General features: G+C 37.4%; 1 protein-coding gene across 1 annotated transcript in view; it reads right to left on the reverse strand.

Moving 5' to 3' along the window:
• Positions 1-24,819, reverse strand: part of atos (atos homolog atossa) — a 370,092-nt gene that overhangs the window by 124,193 nt on the left and 221,080 nt on the right. Inside the window, exon 5 of the mRNA XM_090369459.1 lies at positions 6,892-8,461. Within this exon, the coding sequence (XP_090225585.1) occupies positions 6,892-8,461 (1,570 nt within the window). The remainder of the gene's footprint in view (positions 1-6,891; positions 8,462-24,819) is intronic.

Raw genomic sequence — 24,819 nt, forward strand, 5'->3', positions numbered from 1 at the left:
CCGGCCGCTAGTTAGTACACCGGACCGAACCTATTGGTAACTCTCTAGGAGGCTTGCGGATCAGCTAGTGTATAATCTTGCTACCTCTACTCTGCCAGATAGTGACTGGAGGGTGTCCGAGTAGTGTGTATGCGGGGAGCATTGACGAGCCACGTTATGTCAAGGAGCTGGATATATTCTTACCATGGGTACGCCATATCCAAAAATTTGATTACTTCATACAGTATGTCCCACCCACTTTTTCTTACTATTGAATACACCATGAATTGTCAAACTAAAAGAGCAAGCTTATCTGCGAAAAGATCTAAACCTCCCAAGCACTTCCTAATCCATTTCACAAATATACGTGGTCTCAATTCTAATCTCAACGATGTCCATTTCCACTTGCAGTCTGCCAAACCCCATGTACTTTTTCTGAGAGAATCTCAGTTATCAGTTGATTCAACTACTGCTCATCTCAGATGTCCAAATTATTCGCTGTATGATTCCTCTAGCCTCAAAGGTGGTACTTGTGCATATGTCTGTTCTGATATTCCCTGTCAGAGACTTGGCAATTTGGAATCTCCTCTCTTTGATCTTCTCTGGCTTAAAATCTCTCTACCTCATTGTGTCAAATTCATCTGTTGTCTCTACCATTCTCCCAACTCCACTAATCACTTGGAGCTCTTTGACTTCCTCTCTTTGCAACTTTACTTTTTCCAGTCAAACTTTCCTAACAGTGAGGTAATTTTCCTTGGTGATTTTAATGTTCACAACTCAAGCTGACTTCCAATTTCTAGTTACACCGATGCAGCTGGTTGAGATGCTGAGGCTTTTATCATTACTAATGACCTTGCACAGATTGTTCATTTACTTACAAGAATAAAGGACAATCCTAATCATACAGCCAACACACTTGATCTTTTTCTCACAAACAACCCTTCTAAGTACATGGTCGAAGTGAGAGGTCCTTTAGGCACTTCAGATCACAACTTGGTGATTGTCTCTTTTCCAATGGAGCCTTTATCTCATGGCTATTCCCAACCTCGTGTTGTTTGGCATTACAAGAATGCAAAATGGGATGACCTGCGAGATTTCTTTTCTTCTTTTCCTTGGTTGGATTGCTGTTTCAAAACTTCTGATGTCAACGTTTGCTCCGATCGTGTCAGTGAAATTATTCTTGCAGGAATGGAATCCTTGATCCCACACTCCACTTTAAAATCTCGTCCTTTATCTAAACCTTGGTTTTCCAATAAATGAGCTAAGGCTGTTCAAAAGAAGAATGTTGCTTATCGTAATTGGCTTGTTTCTAATTCTTCAGTTTCATTTTCTGCCTACACCAAAGCTCGCAACAATTGTAAAGCAGTTATTAATCAGTCCAAACTAGAGTTTGAAGAGGCTAAGAGTAGAAAACTTGCTTTTTGCCCTAATGGTAGCCGACTTGGCTACCATTAAGCTATTGGCCGCAACTTTTACCCATCTCTGCTCCCACCTCTGTCTAAAACAAATGGTTCTGTTGTCCCTTCAGCCAAGGATAAAGTTGACCTGTTACCATCCCATTTTTCTTCCAACTCATGTATTAATGATCTTGGTAAAACACCTCCCACCAATCCCAACACGCTCCATTCAATGCCTCCTGTGGTCTTCCGTCAAAAGGATGTCAGAAGGATTTTGATGAATCTCGATGCTAAGAAAGCTCCAGGTCCCGATGGTATTTCTCCACTTGTTCTCAAAACCTGTGCTCTTGAACTTACTCCTATTCTTTGCCACCTTTTTTCACTTTCTTATTCCAAAGGTGTTTTTTCTTCTGCTTGTTCCTAAAAGCCAGTTCCTAAAAAGGGTGACAAATCCCTCCCATCCAATTATCGTCCCATTGCAATTACTTCTACTCTTTCTAAGGTAATGGAGAAATCAATTAACTGCCAACTCTTAAACTACCTAGAAACCTTCCGTCTGATCAACGATCGCCAGTATGGATTCCGTCAGTGTCGATCCACTGGTGATATTCTGGCTTATGTTACCCATTTATGGACTAATTCAATGGAAAGGTTCGGTGAAACACAAGTAGTTGCTCTTGACATCTCAAAGGCTTTCGATCGTGTTTGGCATAAAGGTGTTCTAAACAAGCTTCCATCTTATCGTTTGCCAACTGTTTTTAGTAATTGGTTATCCAGTTTTCTCTCTGATTGCTCACTGAGGGTGATGGTAGATGGCTCTCTGTCTTCTAACTTCTTCACTAATGCCGGTGTCCCCAAGGTTCAGTTCTTTCCCCCACTCTTTTCCTCTTGTATATTAATGACCTTCTTCCATTGACTGCAAATCCTATCCATAGTTTTGCCGATGATAGCACATTGCATTCCACTTTCCATTTTGAGAAACCTTGTCTTGCTCAATCAGATTCAACTTCTCAAAAATCTGCTACCAATTCCTTAAATGCCGATCTTCAGGTAATTCTCCAATGGGGCAAAGACAACTTAGTTGATTTCAACCCTTCTAAACCTCAGTCTTGTCTTATATCTCGCAAAAAGGATTCTTCTGCTCCTATGCTTGTCTTTAGTGACACTCCAATTTCTAGGCAAAATGATATATCTCTTTTGGGGATTACCCTGACTTCTAATCTCTCTTGGCACAAGCACATTACAAATATTGCTTCTTCTGCATCTAAAAAACTTGGTTTTCTCTTTCGCTCTCGGCGCTACTTTTCTTCCAAACAGCTGCTCACTCTGTATAAATCACAAATCCACCCTGCCATGGAATATTGTTCCCACATATGGGGTGGTGCCCCCAAAACCTCTCTCAGGCTTTTTGATACCATCCAGAAAAGGGCAGTTAGGTTAATTAATGACTCATCTCTAACAGAGTCTCTCCACTCGCTGTCTCATAGACATTTGGTTTCTGCTGCATGCCTCTTCTACAGATACTTCCATGGGCACTGTTCTTCTGAATTGGTTTCTATAATGCCCACTCTCTCTTTCAAAACAGTCCGAATACGTGCCGCCACCAGCCAACATCCATTTACTGTCCAACTTCAAACTCTTAGAACCAACTTTTCATCATCCTCGTTTATTCATTCAACTGCCGTTTTCTGGAACAACCTTCCTTCATACGTATTTCCTGAAAATTACAATCTACAGAAGTTCAAGTCCAATGTCAACAAATATCTTCTTTCGTCTTCTCAACCTCCAACCCAAGCACGGTACTAAGTACTATAGGTTCTAACACCTCTCGTGTTTGTGGTTTACATAAAAAAAAAAAAAAAAATTCCTTTGGATAAATAAATCATTGTTAAACATAAAATAGTGTTTTGTCAACCTTTATTTAACATTACTATAGTCAAATTTCATTGTTGAAAATGTAACCCCTGTTTTTAACATTATTTCTATGAGAAAAATATTCCCCACTTTACGAATTTTTGATTTATTGTGCATGCTCTAAAAATGAATGAACTCGTAAAGTCGGGAACTACCTGTATATTTTTCAGAATAAATAAAGTACTTACAGTGAAACTTGAAAACAGATGATCAAAGTTATTAATTTTTAAAAGAAAAATTTAGTTTCAGTGAATTTAGAAAAGAGTAGAAAATAAAATTTTTGTTAGAAAAATCTGACAAAATTTGCAGCTATCTATTATGTTAAAGATAAAATCTATATAACGAATTACTGAATTTTAAAAAGTATATTACATATATGAAAAAATTACAGTTTTGGATTTAAATTGTTCTCTTTCTGCATTAAAAAAAGTTTGAAACTACCTCACAAGTAATTTAAATTAAGGAAAAGTAATACATTTGTTCCTATTACACGTTGAAAATGATATTTTGTAAAACATTAGACTGAACTATGTCATAACTGAATTCATTTTACAAAAACAAATAAAAGTTTAAATATAACATTTGCATATTATATTCATTATTATATATTAAAAATCTGTTCACATGCAAGACCTCAAAATTTGTATTTTTTTGGCACATTTTAACCAAGGAGACAAAATATATCATTTAAAAATAATATACAGTAGAACATTGAAAATCCAAAAGTCAATAATCCAAACGAGCCAGCTTTTATTTTTTGCACCATAAAATAATTACAGTAAGCGCCGGTTATTGTGATCACATTTGTGAATTGAATTTTTATTCTATTAAATGGCAATTATAATAAGCAAAAATCTGAGAAATATTATCCACAGGCTATAAAAATGAAGATATAAAGCAGCAATTTACACTTTTATTACCTTACCATTTAACAAAATTAAATGATACACAAAAATGACAAACAAACTGAATGATGAATCGACAAACGATCAACAAACTGAATGCCGTCCAACCCAACTACTCTTGCTGAAAAGAGTGAGAGATCTGGCAATAAAGAAACAAAGTTCGAAAATGGTGCAACAAAAAATACGTAATTATTTTTGTTAAAGGTCCATATGTGTTGTTGTGGCTGAAAGTTTCATTTATTTTATTACCTATGAATAAAAATACATAAGTAAAAACTTAGTGTGTTTATTTCTAAACTTACTAAACCTTTTTATTTTAGTCTCCACAAGAGTATTTTTGATAAGTTCGAAAATCCAAACAAATCTGAAGTCCGAACTACCCCCGGTCCCAATAGTTTGGATTATCGATGCTCTACTGTATTTGTATTTATTTGCACTTCTTTTTTTTATATATATTTAACTTTGATTATGTAAGTGAGCACAACATGCATTTTGCAGTATTTCATATTCATTTTTAATTTATGTTTATTTATGGGGGATGGGGAGAAGAATACAGCCACCAAAATTTTTTAAGCTGAAACAGTAATGCACACTATCAATGAAATGCTGTTTTTTTTTGCATCTTTCTATACACTGCATTTTGTTTTTATGCTCATTTGGTTGACAATATGTGATCACATTGCACTTCCTGCCATTTTAAAAATTAAACCTACATACAAAAAAAAAAGAAACCTTTTCTAGATTTTATAATACAGGTAAAATTCTTGAGAGAGAGAGAGAGAGAGGGAGGGAGAGAGAGAGAGAGAGAGAGAGAGAGAGAGAGAGAGAGAGAGAGAGAGAGAGAGAGAGAGAGAGAGAGAGAGAGAGAGAGAGAGAGAGAGAGTGTGTGTGTGTGTGTGTGTTCTTTGGCATCATACTGAAGGATGCTGCTAAATCAAACAACTTCATACACCACATGCACAAAAAATATGGTTTATCATTAAATCTTATAGAATCTATCATTTCACTAAATGTGTTCTACATATTCATGCAATATAGACTAGCACATCTGATGAACAATTTTTAAACAGAAATGAAAAATAAAATTTTTAAAAAAATTCAATGTTTTTAAAACTGAATTAAAAGTGAAGTTTTTTTTTTTTTTTTTATGAAAAACACCGAGAAAAACTTAAGATGGTGGTCAAAGAATGGACATTAAAAAAAAAAAAAAAAAAAAGAGTATATTTTATATTGTAAAATTGGCAGCTATGCAATAATTACACTCGATACTTGTATAATTCCAATAATGATTTATTCAATTTAATCATTAAGGAAAATCACATGCATGAAACATGGTTATTTTATATCAGTTAAAATATTTTAAAGTAAATTTAACTTATAGCTAATTAAGAAGGCTAAATCCTGCCTTCATTGAGCAGTATCTGGTGATACTGCTCAAAGCTTAAATATAAAATGTTTCTATTCTGTATTACCTCCAACACTGTAGTTTAAAACTACAGATACTGTACTGTGACACATTTATGCTGATGCAAATAAATTACAAGGATCTATCATCTAAGGCAAATGTACACTCATCAGAGATGAAAAGTGGCAATAAAGAAGAGTTGGATTTGACCAGTAGAAATCAGTCTTCCAGAAATTAAACCGTGAATCCCACCAATCTCAATTCAATATCAAACGAAATCTCCAAGCTTCTTGGGTCCTAGTACCATCCCTGGACTTTGGTCGCAGTAAAAAGAAGCTGAAAACAGCTCTGAATGAATTAGAACATGGTCATTCAGAGATATTTTCACTATCTCTTTACTGTAGTCAAAGTCTAGGGTTGACGCTAATTATTGGCAAATAATTAGCCAAAATCTAATTATTGTCTACCATGTGGTAGTATCTCAAGTATTCTTAATATCTCTGCATATATTAAATGTCCTCATTCCATATTTAAGCAGTCCTGATAGTGATCATGCCTTCAATACAGATGCTCAAAATATTTTCTGCATTGTCTATATATATATATAGTATTGCTGCTCTTTCTACACGTCATTATCAAAAGTTGTTGTGATGTCATCTCTGATATATTTTCCACAATTTTTTTTATTGTGCAATTTTTTCTGTATTATTTATTATTTTTTATTTATTTACTCTTTCAAAATATCCTTCAAGTATATCACTTTTATGGAGCATTTGATCAAGAAATGTGATAATGTATGATAAATTACAATGCTATTATAAACTGAACACAACTCTCAGATATGTACTACTGCACTGTGATTTCAAAAAATTATTTGGTAATATTAACATGACAGCAAAACTATCACTTTACTTAGGGTTGAAAGATGCAGGCATTATTATAAGATTTCAAATTACAAAAAAAAAATTAAAATTAACAAGACAATAGTATAAAAATAATAAAAGAAATATAGCAGATGTTGAAAAGGATAAATATTCTCTGTCACTAGCAAAAAAAAAATGACATCTATGTAAAAAAGTTCTATTATAAATGAAAATAAAAATGAAAGATCAAAAACAGCTAATAAATGAGAGAATGAGGAACGGGGCAAAAAAAAAAAAAAAAAAAAAAAATCAGTATACAGGTTGCAATAATACTGTGTAGAGTGCACAAAAATATGCACTCTATACAGACTTACTAATCAGGACAAAAGTAAAAAAATTTGATTAGTTTTGAAATTAGCCATAATTACCTCACAGTTTTGAGCCAATTCGCTTCCGGTTGGTTTTAATAACTGTCGAAGCAAGCAATTACTTTTAAGCATACTGGCCGTCATCTCAGAGCTATTAAGTCCTTCACTCCATGTACTACTGTGGGGCAAAGTGGTGCCATTAATTTTTTTATCATCTGTTTGTTTATTCTCACTGAATTCTTGAAGATTTTTGACACATGTTTGGGATTTATTTTGTAGATATGTACAGTCATCTTCACCTTTAGAGCTTGAAAAAATATATACATTTCTTTTGCCAGGTTCATATTTTTTATTGTGGTTAAAATTTTCATTTCCGCTACTGCCATCTATATGTACATTACTTTCAAGTTGTTTCTGATCCTTCGGTAAGTGAAAGGAGGTATGTAAATTTGGCATCTCATTTTTATGTAGAGGACAATGTGGCTCCATTTTGTCACTACATGTCCCTACAAAAAACCTGCAAGTCCTACTTTGATATTTTTGTTCTGTAGGAAGAAGGGTTGCCTGCTCTGTATTTCCTGTACTGCTGCTTCTCTCCAACAGTTCAGTGGCTTTATTGCACTTAAGTGTAGACACTGAATCCTTGCATGTTTTAGTCCTGTGCAATTCCTGCAACAGATCTAACTTGGTAAAACCTTGGTGTGAAGATAAGTGAGCATTTTGTGATGCACTACTTCTGTGAGCATTCATGGAGCTATGTACATTTTCTGTCTCTATATTAGATTCTTTATGCAATGAAAGTTCTTTATCTTCCAATGGAAATGACAACTGGGAATATCTATTACCATATTTAACTCCAGGATATCTTTGTTTCAATCTGTTTAGAACACATTCCATTTCTTCCCTGGGCAAAGATAATTCATCAGTACATAAATAATTTGCTACTTGGTCTTCTCTTTTATTTACATCCTTGACAGTATTCTTCTGAACACTATGTATAATGGGCCGCTTTATATTTACAGCTTCTGAATGAACATCACAAGGGGTAGAGGCACGTATGTCACTTACAAGGGAGTTTTTCAAGAACCTTTCTACAACTGGCCGACGCTGTGGTCTACTTCTTTCTTTAGTAGCTTGCTGCAGCCTCTGTCTTTCTGCTTCTCTCTTTGTAATAGCTCCTTTACCAAACATAAGATGCTCTGGAACTTCAAGGCTTGGACTTCCACACCTGGATGGAGACTGATATCTCTTTGGATACATCTGAAGAGAATGTGGAGGATCTAAAAGACTATCTCCTAACATTGAGTCAGCAGGACTACTAGTCCTGGAATTTTGTGTGGCAAGAGGTTTAGATGGTGGAATAATACTGGAACTGTATTCTCCTTCATCCCTTTCCACATTATAAGAAAATTCTTCTCCTAACTTTGAAGCTGAATGTTTAGAGCTCTTTATTCCATTATTCTGTACCAGGTGTTTTTCACAAACTACCACAGGAATTTCTCCACATCGTGGAATTGATCTTACAGTAACCTTCATTGCATTACTCCTTCCTACATTAGAAACTGGGAAAATATGAATGTCTGGCTGTTTGTTAAACTTGCAGGAAAAAGCTTCTCCAGGCACACATATCCTAAAAGACAAATTGATATTTGTTATTTACTAACCTGTTTAAAGAAACTATTAAAACAGGGGTGGACTGGCTGCAGTTGGCCCTGCTGGCTCCAAACAATTTTGGATTCCCCCCCCCCCTCTTATTCCCAGCAATAACACACTACAAACCCTATTGGTCCTGGTGGCAATCTCCACCTAGCTTCCTGCACCAGTCCTCCACTGCACTATTATATGTGTTTAACACAACAATATTTAAATGTCATAGCATATAAAGAAAAATTCAATAATATTGATTAAATTCTAAGCTACACTTTTGTAAAACATACTAACTCACTATAATATCACTCTTCCAAAAATCAACAAGAAAAATTATTAACAAATTTCAATTATTCCCAAAGCAATGCACTTTGAAATATTGGTGTGTCCTGACTACAAATTTTGTGTATTCCAAGGCAGGACTATACTTGTAGAATGAAGAAGCTACACACATGAAAAAAATTTGATGTCCACCACCCCAAGCTGGTCAATTGTTAATGGTTATTTCACTCTGTGTGTGTCCACACAACAGAATTAACACTCAGATGAAAGCAACTCAGAATAAAGTATGCCAAAGCTGTTTTTTTCCCAATTTAAATAAAATCTTTACCAATTGATTACAGATTATCAGCAGTGACTATTCATGCATTAAGAATTTACAGATAAAGGAACCACTAAGCGGCAGTGATCACAGTGTACTGATGTGGGATTTACTTAAAGATGTAACTACCATCACATCTTTAAGGGAAGGGTTTTTTGCTTTTGTAAAGGTGATTACAGTGGTCTCAGAGATTTTTTAGGTTCTATACAGTGGAACCAACTGATGAGGTTACCAACAGCAAATTCTAAATGGGAAGCATTCAAGGAAGTAATCTTTTAGTTCAAACTAAGAAATACTGTACTAGGTTCAGGCCCAAATGGATGTCAGATGAAGTAATGAGACCAGTGGCAGAGAAGAAAAATGCATGGGATGCATAATCAAGTCACAAAGGAGGTTAGGCAAGCGAAGGCTGAATATGAAAAAGCTTTGGCAAAGGATGCAAAGAAAAACAGCAAAGACTTCTTTACTTATATAAACTCTAAAAGGAAGGGGATGAATCAGATTGGTCCACTTGATATCAATGGTTTGACTGTAGATGATCATTCTCAGATATCTGCCGAACTAAATGAGTATTTTGCATCTATATTCATACATAAAGAGTTATTCAAAGAGAAGAGAGCCAGATGTTTATCAAAGTCTAACGGAGAGTTAAATGATTTTGTAATAACTGAAAGCAAAGTGGAGGAGAAATTGTTGAAATTAAACATAAAAAAGGCACGTGGGGCAGATCGAATCTAGCCAGTTATAATGAAGGAGGCAGCAAGGGAAGTAAACAAACCATTAGCCATAATTATGAGAGCATCCTTGGACTCAGGGGAAGTCCCCACAAACTGGAGATGTGAAAATGTATCTCCAATTCTCAAAGGGGGATCAAAGGGTGACACGAGTAATTACAGACCTGTTGGCTTGACTTCCATTACAAGGAAAATAATGGAGTCACTGGTTAAAGAAGCATTGCAGGATCATCTAGACAAGACAGCAATAATAATTCAGACACACATTTGTTAAGGGAAATGTCTTGACTGACCAATTTGATTGGATACTATGATGTGGTCACAAATGAACTGGATGCAAAAAATAATTTTTATATCATATACTTGGATTTCAGGAAAGCTTTTGATACTGTTGCACATGGAAGACTACTGTACAATTTGGAGCAGTATGGCATTAAGTGCAAGTTGCTACAATGGATAAAAGAAAGGTTGAGTGGTAGAATACAGAGAGTGGTAATCAATGAGCACTGCAATGGGTAAAGAGGTGGCAAATGAAGTTTAACATTGACACATGTAAAGTACTACATATGGGAAACAGTAACCCCAGAGTGACATATCAACTCTGTGGTACTACACTGACAAATTACTGGGGTAATTGTGCAGGCAGATACGAAGTTTTCTGAGCAGTGCAGATGGTCTGCAAGAGTAGCTCATAGTGTCTTGTCAATGATATACAGGAATTTTTCTAGCAAGGATAAGGACGTGATTATCCCCTTGTATAAGGCAATGGTCAGGCCACACCTTGAATACTGTATACACGTCTGGAGGCCTCATTTCAAGAAGGATGTAGAGCTGCTGGAACGAGTACAGAGAAGGGCAACAAGAATAGTGAATGGAACAAAGGGTTGCTCTTACAAAGAAAGGCTTAAATTTTTCAAATTACAGTGTCTGGAGATTAACACCCGCGAGGTGATCTGATTGAGGTGTATAAAGCCTTGAATGGTTTGAGCATGCTCAATGCTGATGAGATTCTTCCTCTTGCTCAGAATAATCACCTGAGAGGGTATAAATTCAAATTGAGGAAAGACAGAAGTAGGATAGACGTGCGGAAGTTTGCCTTTAGCCAGCGGGTAGTTGGTTGGTGGAACAGACTTCCATCTTTTGTTGTGGAAATTGATAGCCGAAAAAAATTTAAGGCTGAGCTGGACAGGAATTTGGAATAAAGGGGGCAGGGGTGAAATGGGAATGGTTTTTTTTTTTTTTTGGCTGATGCTGCATAAGCTTGCTTTCTTGCATCATATGTCTCTGCTAATGCTAATGCTCTACATGGACTAATGTTATTAGTGGTGTCCTCAGGGTTCTGTGTTAGGCCCATTGTTGTTTTATATATTTATCAATGATATTGATGAAGGTATATCAAGCTTAATGTCAAAGTTTACAGATAATACAAAGGTTGGCAAGGTTGTTAAATAACAGTATGCTGCTGCAACAGTATCTGGAAAAGTTGGGTAGATGGGCTGAGAAGTGGCAACTGAAATTTAACATTGACAAATGCAAAGTACAGCATATGGGTATCAGTAACACCAGAGAAATGTACAGTACTAGCTATGTGGTGTTACACACAGGGTAGTGGAGAATGAAAGAGATCTGGAGGTAATTGTGCAGTCAGATATGAAGTTTTCTGAACAGTGCAGACAGGCTGCCAGAGTAGGTCATGGGGGTCTTGTCAATGATATACAGGAATTTTGCAAGCAGGGATAAGGAGGTGATTATCCCCTTGTATAAGGCAATTGTCAGGCCATACCTTGAGTACTGCTTACAGGTTTGGAAGCCTCATTTTAGGAAGGATATAGAGTTGCTAGAATGAGTACAGAAAAGGGCAACAAGACTAGTGAAGGAAACAAAGTGGTGCTGGTTTGAAGAAAGGCTTAAGTTCTGAAATTGCAGCTTCTGAAGACTAGGCACCTGCGAGGCAATCTGATTGAGGTGTATAAGGCCTTGAATGGATTGAGCATGCTCAACGTTGATGGGAATCTTCCTCTTGCTCAGATTACAAACCTGAGGGAGCATAGATTCAAACTGAGAAAGACAGTTGCAGAATAGATGTGCAGAAGCTTGCCTTTAGCCAGAGGGTAGTTGATTACTGGAAGAAACTTCCATCTGTTGTTGGGGAAGTTAAGAGCTTAAATAAATTCAAGGCAGAATTAGACAAACATTTGGAATGAATGGATCAGTGAAATGGGAAGGTTTTTTTTTTGGGGCTGATGCTGTATCAGCTTTCTTTCTTGCATCATGTGCCTCTACTAATACTAACTTATGAAAATACGAACTAAGCATTTTATTAAGTCTATTCATGCATATAATTATCAAGTGTTGAAACAGCCATTTGAAATTCAATAGCACTGCATTTGATCTGCAGGTCTATCAATGGAAATGCTTGCTTCTAATGTTGTTTACATCATATCCCAGTAGCATCTAATCACTGCAGCATGCTTTGCTGTCACCTTTTCAAGTTAACTTGTTAACAGTGAATCTCAAATATGGACATTTTTTAACATGTGGGTGTGTGTGTGGGGGGGAACTGTCTATAGCATGGCAAAGGGAGTTTTATTCTAAAAAGTAATTTAAAATATTTTTTAAATAATATACAAAATAGATTATTATAACTGTGTTAATAATACATTCAAATGAAAGGATAGTTCAAGACAAGAACAATTTTGAAAAGGAAATTTGCATGTCTATTCAAGAAACAATCAGGAGGAACCATCTAATTTATAATATATATATATATATATATATATATCAAATAATTAAATTAGTTAAGCAATAAATTCAGCAAAGTTACTCATACACACAGAAAATTATAATTAAAAGTTTGTTGTTGAAGAAACTGACTGCATAGTTCATTCATATGCAGTCAGTTCCATAAGAATTTATTATCCTTGTTAACAATTAATCACACAGTTAAATAAAAATATGGTTGTGCTCCTAGAGTAACATATGCAGCCACTACTGCACAATTAAAAGAATGAGCCCATAAACTGCAGCAAAAATTACATGACCCATTATCAGTTTTTCTCATAATTCTCCTCCCACCTCGAAAAATGCTACAGCTAGATCCACACCTAGGCTCCATAGGAAAAAATATGGTTAAATTCAGAGATCTGAAGTTCCAGAAGCCTTTTGGAAAAGCAGTCTCTAAATAAGCTTTCAATTTCTACAATGCTTGTTTTTAAAATGAAGTACATTATTCTACTTGCTGGAATAGCCACACACTGAAAACAGATGCTCACATCATGGTAGTGATTCTCATACTTTTGCTAGTGTAACCCAAGCCCCCTTTTTGTTAAAACAAATTTACAGACTTTCAACATACAAAAGCTTAATTTCCATTGAAAACAAAATAAGACAAAAAAATTTATATAAAAAAGTATAATATTATTAATATAAAAGACATGTAAATACAGTTTTATGTTTCCACTTTTGATTAATTTTAGTTAAATCCAAACATAAAACTGTATTTACAAGAAATAAAAATAATAATATCGCAAACCTGTCTTTTTCATTTATTTAAATCTTAAAAGGGGAATGCAAGATGTTTCCAATTTATTTTCAACTTTATTAGTATAAAGTAGCCTTAAAATGAAACAAAATGGCTAAGCATTAGCATTAGTTGAGGCATATGATGTAAGAAAGCAAACTTATACAGCATCAGCCAAAAAAAAAAAAAAACCCTTCCCATTTCAAACATCCGGTCATTCCACATATTTGTCTGGTTCGGCCTTAAATTTATTTAAGCTATCAACTTCCACAACAACAGATGGAAGTCTGTTCCACCAATCAACTATGTGCTGGCAAAAGGAAAACATCCGCACATCAATTCTACAACTGTCTTTCCTCAATTTGAATCTATGCCACCTCAGGTTCTTAATCTGAGCAAGCAGAAGTATCCTGTCAGCATTGAGCCTGCTCAAACCATTCAAGGTGTTATACACCTCGATCAGATCACCTCGCAGGTGCCTAGCCTCCAGACTCTGCAACTTGCTTGTTATTCTCATCAATCTTGTTGCCCTTCTCTGTACTTCTTCTAGCAACTCTACATCCTTCCTAAAATGAGGCCTCCAGACCTGTATACAGTACTCAAGATGTGGCCTGTCCATTGCCTTATACAAAGGGATAATCACCTCCTTGACTCTGCTAGCAAAATTCCTAAATATCCTTGACAAAACTCCATGACATGCTCTGGCAGCCCATCTGCACTGCTCAGAAAACTTCATATCTGACTGCACAATTACTCCCAGGTCTTTTTCATTCTCCAACTCTCTGAGTGTAGTACCACACAGTTGGTACGTTACTCTCGGGCTACTGGATAGAATTTTTTTCAGCCTGGTCTGTACTTGTTAACAGAAGAGACTGCTTCTACAGTGATGAGATATACTTAAATAGAAAGGGTGCAAGAATATTTGCTGATGCTATCGAGGCAGTGTTAGGTGGGTCGGAAAATTGCTAGCTTGGGGAGGATACAAGAACTAATAGATTAACAGTAGCCACTGGCAGAGGTCAAAGTAATTCTTACACTGCTTCAATTGGAAGGAGCAGCAGCCTGGAAAACAAGATGCAGGATATTTCATTGACTTTTTTTTTTTTTTTTTTTTTGGTAGTTGTTGGCACATCAGCTTCTGTGGCCATAATGCACCTCCCAAGGTTTTTGCAGTACTTTGATCCAAGCCTGAGGCGGGATTCGAACCCGCGACCTTTAGGTTGCCAGGCAGGCACTTAACCCACCCGGATAGCCCAGTCGGCTTTTCAGAGATTGTTGGGAGTCATTGCGGTACAAGTAAACACATGGGTTGTGTTAGGGTAGCTAAGAACAGGAACAGGTGCATGTATACTTGCGTGTACACCAATGCTAGGAGTTTGGTAAATAAATTTGATAAATTTGAGGTATTGCTCAAAACATCAAAGGCAGATTTTGTTAGGATATCAGAGACGTGGTGTCACACAGATATATATAAGGAATGCAGAACTGGAATTTGGAGAGTACAATGTGTACAGAAAGGATAAACAGGATAGGAATGGAGGAGGGGTTATGCTATTAGGTTTTTTTTTTTTTTTTGGTAGTTGTTGGCGCATCGGCTTCTGTGGCCATAATGCACCTCCCAAGGATTTTGTAGTACTTTGATCCAAGCCCGAGGCGGGATTCAAACCCATGAATGCTATTAGTTAAGAAACACATAAAATCCAAGGAAGTGAAGCCAGTCAACAATGCTGGACAGTGCAGTGTCGAGTCAGTTTGGTGTGACATAAGCACTGGGAGATCAAAATTGAGAGTAGAAGTGTGCTATAGGCCTAATGACTCTGATAAGAATAATAAGAAACTGTACAGGGAAATAGAGAGGGCCAGTAAATCAGAGAGTCTTATAATGGTGGATTTTAATTTCCCAGATATTGACTGGAATTTGTGGGTTGGTCACTCACACACTAGCAAGGCTTTTGTGGATTTATTGGATGATTGTTTTCTACTGTAAGGACCCATCCTTACAATAATTTAATAAAGTTTTGTTAAATATTGGGAGAATTAATTGTAGTGTAAATAGTTAGTTTTCAGCTCAAATATCATGGGTTAGGAAACACTGGAATTCGAAGGTTATTCCAGACACTCCCAGTTAGTTATATCTCGGTTGTAAAGGATTCCTTAAGCGAGTAAGTAAAAGTATAATAGACCGAAACAAATCCCACTTAAGACAGGAGCATATACTCTATAGAAAGGGCACTGAGTGCGGGAGTGGCCCTCCTAAAAAATTTCACGGTGCGACTCTAGCAGGTGTGGGCGAGGTAGTAATGGATGTGAATGTGAGGTCACAAAGAAGGCATGAAACTTGCTTAGTTGACCGGAACTTACGTTTATTTTTCTCGAAAGTGCCAGAAATTTCCAGACCAACGGAAGTTCGGACACAAAAGGATGGAAAAACACGCCCATGGAAATGAAAGGAGACGAATAAGAATCACGAAGGAAAGGATGTGGAAGTCAACGATTGGCCAGGAAGAAAGCGGAGGGATTTTTGAGAGAACGTAGAGAAGGGTCTGAAAGATTGATACTGAGCAGATTCGAGGAGTTTGAGTTTTGGGGTGATTCGGAAAGAGTCGTGATCTAGTTTTGGTGGTGGATGCAGTCCTGGGGAGATGGAAGTAGTAGCGGGAGAATTGTGATAAGAACTCTAGGTAAGACGTTCACTTGTAGATATTGAAGCAGTATGGAGGGAGAAAGGAGAAACACACTCTGAGAATTCTAGAGGTAAAGTTTAATCAAATGAGCTGTCGAGCGACTGGCCTACTCGGAAAGCACCTCAGTCCACGGAAATAAATGCAGGCTAGGAAAGAATATAGGATCCTGAATTAAATCCAGCCGCGTAGTACCCGGTAGGGAAACATCAGAAAGATTACCGTGATCCCCGGATGGACGACTTTCTGCATTCCAGTCCACGCCTAAGACAGACAGGAACGTAAACCGAGCAAGGAGAAAATCACGTAATTGTATTTTCAGTAGTCATTCTTCATGGATTAAGAATCTGCAGATAAAGGTACCACTAGGTGGCAGTGATTACAGTGTGCTGAAGTGGGATTTACTCAAAGAGGTAACCACCATCAGGGGCAAAGGGAAGGGTTTTTGCTTTCATAAAGGCGACTACGATGGTCTGAGACAGTATTTAAATTCTATACAGTGGGACCAACTGATGATGTTACCAACCAACTAAGAAATATTGTTCAAGGTTTAGGCCTAAATGGATGTCAGATGAACTAATGAGACATATGGCAGAGAAGAAAAATGCATGGGATACATACAAATTAATGGGTGACATGGAAGCCTATGATAGATATAAGCTGGTCTGTAACCAAGTCACAAAGGAGATTAGGCAGGCAAAGTCAGATTATGAGAAATCTTTGGCAAAGGATGCAAAGAAAAACAGAAAAGAGTTCTTTACCTATGTAAACTCTAGAAGGAAAAGGATGAATCAGATTGGTCCACTGAGCAGGATCCTCAACTGTTGATGGTTCAACAGTTGAGGATCCTGCTCAGGTGGCTAACAAACTAAATGAGTATTTTGCATCTACATTCACACATGAGGAGTTATTCAGGAAGGGGAATGCCAGAGGTGTAGTAAACTCTGGCAGTGAGCTAGATGATTTTGTAATAACTGAGAGGAAAGTGGAGGAGAAATTGTTGAGGATAAACATAAACAAGGCACCCGGGGTGGATGGGATCTATCCAGTTATGTTAAAGGAGGCAGCAAAGGAAGTAAGCAAACCCTTAGCCATAATTATGAGAGCTTCTTTGGACTCAAGGGAGGTACCCATAGACTGGAGATGTGCAAATGTGACCCCAATTCACAAAGAAGGATTAAAGGCTGACACAAGTAATTATAGACCTGTGAGTTTAACTTCTGTTCCAGGAAAATTAATGGAGGCACTGGTTAAAGAAGCACTACAGGATCATCTAGACAAGACTTCAGTTACAGCTCGGATACAGCATGGTTTTGTTAAGGGAAAGTCTTGCCTGACCAATTTGATTGGATACTATGATGCAATCACAAAAGAACTGGATGCAGGGAATAACTTTGATATTATATATTTGGATCTTAGAAAAGCTTTTGATACTGTTGCACATGGAAGACTGATGCACAAATTGGAGCAGTGTGGCATTGGAGGCAAATTGCTGCTATGGATAAAGGGATGGTTAAGGGGGAGAAGACAGAGTGGTAATCAATGGACACTGCTCTTCGTCGACTAATGTTATTAGTGGAGTCCCTCAGGGTTCAGTGTTGGGTCCATTATTGTTTTCTGTATTTATAAATGATATTGATGATGGTATATCAAGCTTAATGTCCAAGTTTGCAGACGATACAAAGGTTGGCAGGGTTGTCAAGGGCACTACTGACACTATGCTGCTGCAACAAGATCTGGAAAGGTTGAGCAGATGGGCTAAGAGGTGGCAAATGAAGTTTAACATTGACAAATGTAAAGTACTACATATGGGAAACAGTAACCCAAGAGCAACATATTAACTCTGTGGTACTACACTGACAGTGGTAGAGAATGAAAAGGACCTGGGGGTAATTGTGCAGGCAGATATGAAGTTCTCTGAGCAGTGCAGACGGGCTGCAAGAGTAGCTAATGGTGTCTTGTCAAATGAAATATGTGCTTTTTGCCAAATGAATTTGGCAAACAGCACATATAATGAATTATAGGGAGAGAGAGTCAAAAGACCATGTCAGTGATTGTTACTTTTGTAATGTTACTTTTGTTACTTTTAATAGTGAAGAATTTGCATAACATTGTTTATCCAACCCTGGATTCAGTGATGAGACCAATCTCTCACAACGAAGTATGCCAATTCCAGCACCTGCACAGCATGGACTAGATTTTTAGAAGACAAAATGGAATGCAATGAAGGTACAGCTGGCAGTGCCCTAAGCACTTCATTAGATCCTGAGTACACCCCCAACAAGAGCCATAGCTCTTTATGCCAGATGAACTGAATGGACCCATCAGAGATCTAGCTCTCTCCAAAAGATATTGCTTAGAGTAGTGAATGGTTTGAGCAGGCTCAATACTGACAGGATACTTCTGCTTGCTCAGATTAAGAACCTGAGTGGGCATAGATTCAAATTGAAGAAAGACAGTTGTAGAATAGATTGTGCAGAAGTTTGCCTTTAACCAGCAGGTAGTTGATTGTGCTGGAACAGACTTCCATCTGTCGTTGTGGAAGTTGATAACTTAAATAAATTAAAGGCTGAACTAGACAAACATTTAATGACCAGATGGGCAAAATGGGAATTTTTTTTTTTTTTTTTTTGGCTGATGCTGTATAAGCTTGCTTTGTTGCACCATATGCCTCAACTAATGCTAAAAAAAAAGGAAGATAAAAGCTGACCTTCTCGCTTCAAGACTAAAGCTGAAACAACAGGTTGTTGTTGTTTTGGTTTTTAGGAGCATTAGCAATTAAGGCCACATTGCTCCGGGATATGCGGTGGTCATTCCCTGACCTTTCCGCATCCTCCGTATTTGGTTGTGACAGGCTTAAACCCTGGTCTAATCAAGAAGCATGTGCTACGCACTGCTGCTCCTTCCCACCTGGCTACAGAGGTGCAGCTAAAGCTGAAACAACAGGTTAAGAAGAACAAAGTGTCTCACTATTTTAAAACGAAACCAAGTTTTGGTGACATTAAATAATAAAATAAACAGTCTGTTCTACTACTGACATGATATCAATGGAATTTTTTGGGAACTGTCACAAGTATGTAATGAAGGTGGAAGAAGCTTTCTTGCATAACAGAATCATCCATCCCTACTGCCCACTCTGTTCACCTAAAGGAGACATACTACAACATGAAGAAACTACTCTAAGTAATTCGATACAGCACTTATCAATGTTGTTGTTGTTTGGTTTTTAGGAGCATTAGCAACTAAGGCCATATTGCTCAGGGGATTTGCGGTGGTCATTCCCTGACCTTTCTGCATCCTCCGTATTTGGTGGCTCACGGGCTCGACCCCCGGTCTGATCAAGAAGCATGTGCTACACACTGCTGCTCCTGCCCACCTGGCTACGGAGGCACCGCACTTATCAATGGAATATCTGCAGTGATGACGTCAAAGTCATTGATATGTTAACACATATGCAAGGAGGATTCCAAAAAATTGTTTCCTATGCCTATGGAATAGCTGTTCTATCACAGACCACTACATCAGACATGCCTGGCCTCGAAGAAGCACATATTGAGCCAATAACAAGCAGTGGACAGTATGTTCTATTAGTGGATCAAATGAAAATTTTTCCTTCCACCTCTGAAAAATTGGTCTAATGAAGAGTTTTCTGAAAACAATGGGGAAGATGAATTAAGAGGATTTCATTACATAAAAATCAGTGCTGCAAAAAGTGAAAAATGAAATCTTTGTAAAGCCACAAATCAGAGGACTTCTGCAGGATGAGAGGTTTGAAAAATGCCTCAGTGTATTAGAACTAAAAGCATGTCATGCTTTCAAATGAATCTGTGGAAAAATTTTGGGTACCCACTGAATTTCTGCATATGAAGATGGAGTTCAGAAACTGCTCAATGTATATAAAGAAATGGGATGTTGTATATTACTGACACTTCATTTTTTGAAACTGCAGTTAGACTTCTTCCCTTGGAAGGGGGAGTAATGAGTATGGGGAACAATTCCATCAAGACGTTAAATCAATTTACATTTCATTATACAGAAAAATAAAAACCTAATAAGATATGTTCTGTATTGAATTAGATTAGAAATGAACGGAGCTGTTGTAGTCATAGGCTTTTAGCCAGCTTGATTTGATTGTTCTAAAAACCAGAGGGGATGAGAGTGTCCACATGTTGCTCAAAGAAATTTCAGCTCCAGGAATCCGATAAGTTTTTAAAAATATCTTGCCGTTTTTACCTATTTGTCATCTTAAATAATATTCCATAAGTAGCTTTCTATTCTTAGTTACACTCCTTAGTTCATTTTGAATTTAGTTAGGGATTTTCAAGGTTACCGCTTAGTATACGTCGAAGCTTGTACCATTCAAAACTTGCCATCACTGTTCTAATGCATTAGATCAATACAGAATCATCATCAGCCATTTTCAAATCCACTGCAGGATGAAGGCCTCTCCAGCAACTTTCCAGTTCCTTCTGTTTTGAGCACTGGACATCCATTTACTACCCACAAACTCATGAATTTCATCTATCCATCTCCGCCTTTGTCTTCCAGGTTTTCTTCTAGCTCCTCTTGGATACCATTCTGTTATTTTCTTAGTCCATCTGTCATCATGTCTTCGAGCTATGTGTCCTGTCCAAGACCATTTTAGTTCTTTAGTTTTGATAAGAATGTCCTTTACTTGAGTTTGTTGCCTAATCCATGTGTTTCTCTTCTTATCTAACGGTCTGATTCCCAATATGATTCGTTCCATTCTTCGCTGTGTAGTTCTTAGCTTCTCTTCCATTCTTTTGGTGAGTGCCCAAGTTTCACTTCCATAAGTCATGGTGGGGAGTATACATTGGTTCATTATTTTACGTTTCAGACAAACTGGGATATTGCTCTTCAGTATGTGACTATATTTTCTGAATGCTATCCATCCAAAATTTATTCTTCTCTTGACTTCGAGCCATTTTTCATTATTACAGCTAATAACTTGTCCCAGATAAGTATATTACTCCACCTTTTCAATTACTGCTCCTTCAATCACTATTTCCCTTTCTGTGGCATACTTGTTCATCATTACTTTTGTTTTAGCCATATTCATCTTTAGTCCAAAATCCTTACTAGCTCTGCATAACTGATTAAGATTTTCCTCTAATTCTTTGGGATCGTGGCTTATGACCACAATGTCGTCTGCAAATCGTAAATGGTTTAGGTACTCTCCGTTCACGTTGACTCCTTTCTGCGACCAGTCTAATCTTCTGAAAGCTTCCTCAAGGGCAGCAGTAAACAGCTTCGGAGATATTGTGTCTCCTTGTCGAACTCCTTTCTCAATTTTAAATTTCCTACTGTCTTTGTCTAGTCTAATAAAGGAGGTAGCACTCTCGTATATTTTCTTCAAAATCATAATATATGGGGTATCAATGCCTTGTCTTTCCAGTGCCTGAAACATTGCCTTATGCTGTATGGAGTCAAATGCCTTTTCATAATCCACAAATGCCAGGCATAATGGTGTTTTATATTCATTTGCTTTCTCCATTAGCTGTGATATTACGTGAAGGTGATCCATAGTTGAGAATCCTGTCCTAAAGCCAGCTTGCTCTTTCGGTTGATTCTCATCAAGTATTCTTTCTAATCTGTTAGTAATGACCCTTGTGAACAAATTGTAGATGTGGGATAACAAGCTAATTGGTCTATAATTTCCAATTTATCTCCTTTCTTATGCAGCAAAACTATGATTGCATTATTCCACTGCTTAGGCGTCACACCTTTTCTAATGCACTTTGTGAAGAGCCTTGCCAGTTTTTGTGTTATGTCTCTTCCTCCCAATTTTAACAACTCTACAGTAACTTCATCTTCCCCCGGAGCTTTCTGATTCTTCATTTTCTTCAATGCATGTTCTACCTCATCAGGAAGAATATTGGGTATGTCATATGTGTTGCTACTTTGCAATCCATCTTCCCCACTGCTGGCATCATTCCCCTGCTCCTTGTATAATTCTCTATAGTAGTCTTCTGCTATTTGAATTATGCCTTCTCTGCTGTTTATAAGTACACCATTGCTATTCTTCAGTTTCAGTATCATTTGTCTTTCTGTATTACTGCTCATGGCTGCATAACGTATATCTCAAAGTTGATAGTGTAAGGTATAACATAAAACTAGAAAGTGTAATATGTAGCAATGCATTAGGAAACTGTTAGCTTAGTAAAGTATTAGCATTAGTAGAGGCATATGATGCAAAGAAAGCAAGCTTATAACAGCAAAAAATTAAAAAAAAACCTTCCCATTTCACCCATCCATTCACTCCAGATGTTTGTCTAGTTCAGCTTTGCCTTATTTAAGTTATCAACTTTCATAACGGCAGATGGAAGTTTGTTCCAGCAATCAACACCTGCTGGCTACAGGCAAATTTCTGCACATATATTCTAAAACTGTCTTTCCCCAATTTTAACTTGTGTCCCTCACCTCAGGTGAGTAACCTGAGCAAGAGAAAAAAATCCCATCTGCATTGAGCTTGCTCAAACCATTCAAGGCTTTATACACCTGAATTAGATCACCTTGCAGATGCCTAGTTTCCAGAGGCTGCAGTTTGCAGAACTTAAGCCTTTCTTAAGTTTTGAAATTTGTAGAACTTAATCATTTCTTGGTAACAGCAACCTTTTATTCTACACACCAATTTTGTTGCAATTCTCTGTACTCATTCCAGCAGCTGTACATCCTTCCTAAAATGAGGCCTCCAGACCTGTATGAAGTACTCAGGGTGTAGCCTGACCTTACTTATACAAGGGGACAATCACCTCCTTAACTCTGCTAGCAAAATTCCTGTATATCATTGACAAGAAACCATGAGCTACTCTTGCAGCCCACCTGCACTGCTCAAAAAAGTTCATACGATTTCCCAATTATCCCGAGATAGTTTTCGATCACCACTACTCTCAGTTTAGTACCACTCCGTTGGTAAGCTATTCTGGGGTTACTACTACCCATATGCAGTACTTTACATTTGCCAACGTTAAATTTCAGTTGCCACCTGTCAGGTCCATCTGCTCAACTTTTCAAGATCCTGTTGCAGCAGCATACCATCCTTACTGTCATTAACAATGCTACCAACCTATGTATCATCTGTAAACTGGAGACATTAAGCCTGATATACCTTCATCAATATCATTGATAAATACAGAAAACAACAATAGACCCAACACTGAATCCTGAGGGACTCCACTAATAACATTAGTCCATGAAGAGCAGTGTCCATTGATTACCACACTGTTTTCTCCCACTCAACCATCCTTTTATCCATAGTGCAAATTGCCCTTAATGCCATACTGCTTCAATTTGATGAAGCCATACTACTTCAACTCGTGTAAAAGTACCAAAATCTTTCCTAAAATCCAAGTATATGATATCAAAATTATTTTTTGCATCCAGTTCCTCTCTGACCACATGATAGTATTCAATAAAATTTGTCAGACAAGACTTCCCCTCAACAAACCCATGCTGTGTCCAAACTATAACTGCAGTCTTGTCTAGATGATCCTGCATTGCTTCTTTAACCAGTGACTCCATTATTTTCCTTGGAACGGAAGTTAAACTAACAGGTCTGTAATTACCTGTGTCACCCTTTGATCCCCTTTGGAATTTTTGGACACATTTGCACATCTTCAGTCCATGGGGACCTCCCATGAGTCAAAGGAAGCTTTCATAATTATAGTTAAGGGTTTGCTTGCTTCCTTTAATATTACTGGATAGATCCCATTCACCCCAAGTGCCTTTCTTAAGTTCAATTTCAATGATTTCTCCTCCACTTTCCTCTCAGTTATTACAAAATCATTTAGCTACCTGCCAGAGTTTGATAAGCTTCTGGCCTCCATCTGCCTACACACTTCCTCATGTGTGAATGTAGATGCAAAATACTCATACAATTTGTCAGCTACCTCAGCAGGTTCAACAACAATCGAACTTTCGATATCAAGTAGACCAATCCGATTCATCCCCTTCCTTCCAGAGTTTACAAAAGGAAAGAAGTCTTAACTGTTTTTCTTTGCCAGACATTTCTGTAATCTGCCTTTGCTTGCCTAACAGACTTTGTACTTTGATTACAAACTATCTTATATCTACCATAGGCATCTGTGTCTCCTGATAATTTATATGCATCCCATGCATTTTTCTTCTCTGCCACGAGTCTCAATAGTTCATCTGACATTCATTTAAGCCTACACCTTGAAGAGTATTTCTTAACAGGTACAAAAAGACTAGTAGATTCCAAGATTAATTCCTTGAATGCTTCCAATTTAGAATTTGCTGTTGGTAACATCATCAGTTGGTCTAGAATTTAAAAACTGCCAGAGACCACCAGTCACATTTACAAAAGAAAAAAACCCTTCCCTTTACTCCTGATGGTAGTTACATCTTTAAGTAAATCCCACATCGGTACACTGTGATCACTGCCACCTAGTGGTTCCTTTATCTGTAAATTGCGCCTCCGTAGCCAGGTGGGAAGGAGCTGCAGTGCGTAGCACACGCTTCTTGATTAGACCGGGGTTCGAGCCCGTCACCACCAAATACGGAGGATGCGGAAAGGTCAGGGAATGACCACCGCATATCCCCCGAGCAATATGGCCTTAGTTGCTAATGCTCCTAAAAACCAAATAACAAACAAACAACAATCTGTAAATTCTTAAAGCATGAATAATCACTGTTGAAATCAGATCAAGAGTATTACTCCCTCTGGTTGCCTCTCAAAAACATGCTGTTGTAGAAAACAATCATCCAATAAATCCATAAAAGTCTTGCTAGTGTGCAATTGACCAACCCACAAGTTCCATTCAA

The sequence above is a fragment of the Mastigoproctus giganteus genome, chromosome 3 (assembly GCF_048544385.1).
Source record: "Mastigoproctus giganteus isolate SK-2022 chromosome 3, ASM4854438v1, whole genome shotgun sequence".
Taxonomy (NCBI): domain Eukaryota; kingdom Metazoa; phylum Arthropoda; class Arachnida; order Uropygi; family Thelyphonidae; genus Mastigoproctus; species Mastigoproctus giganteus.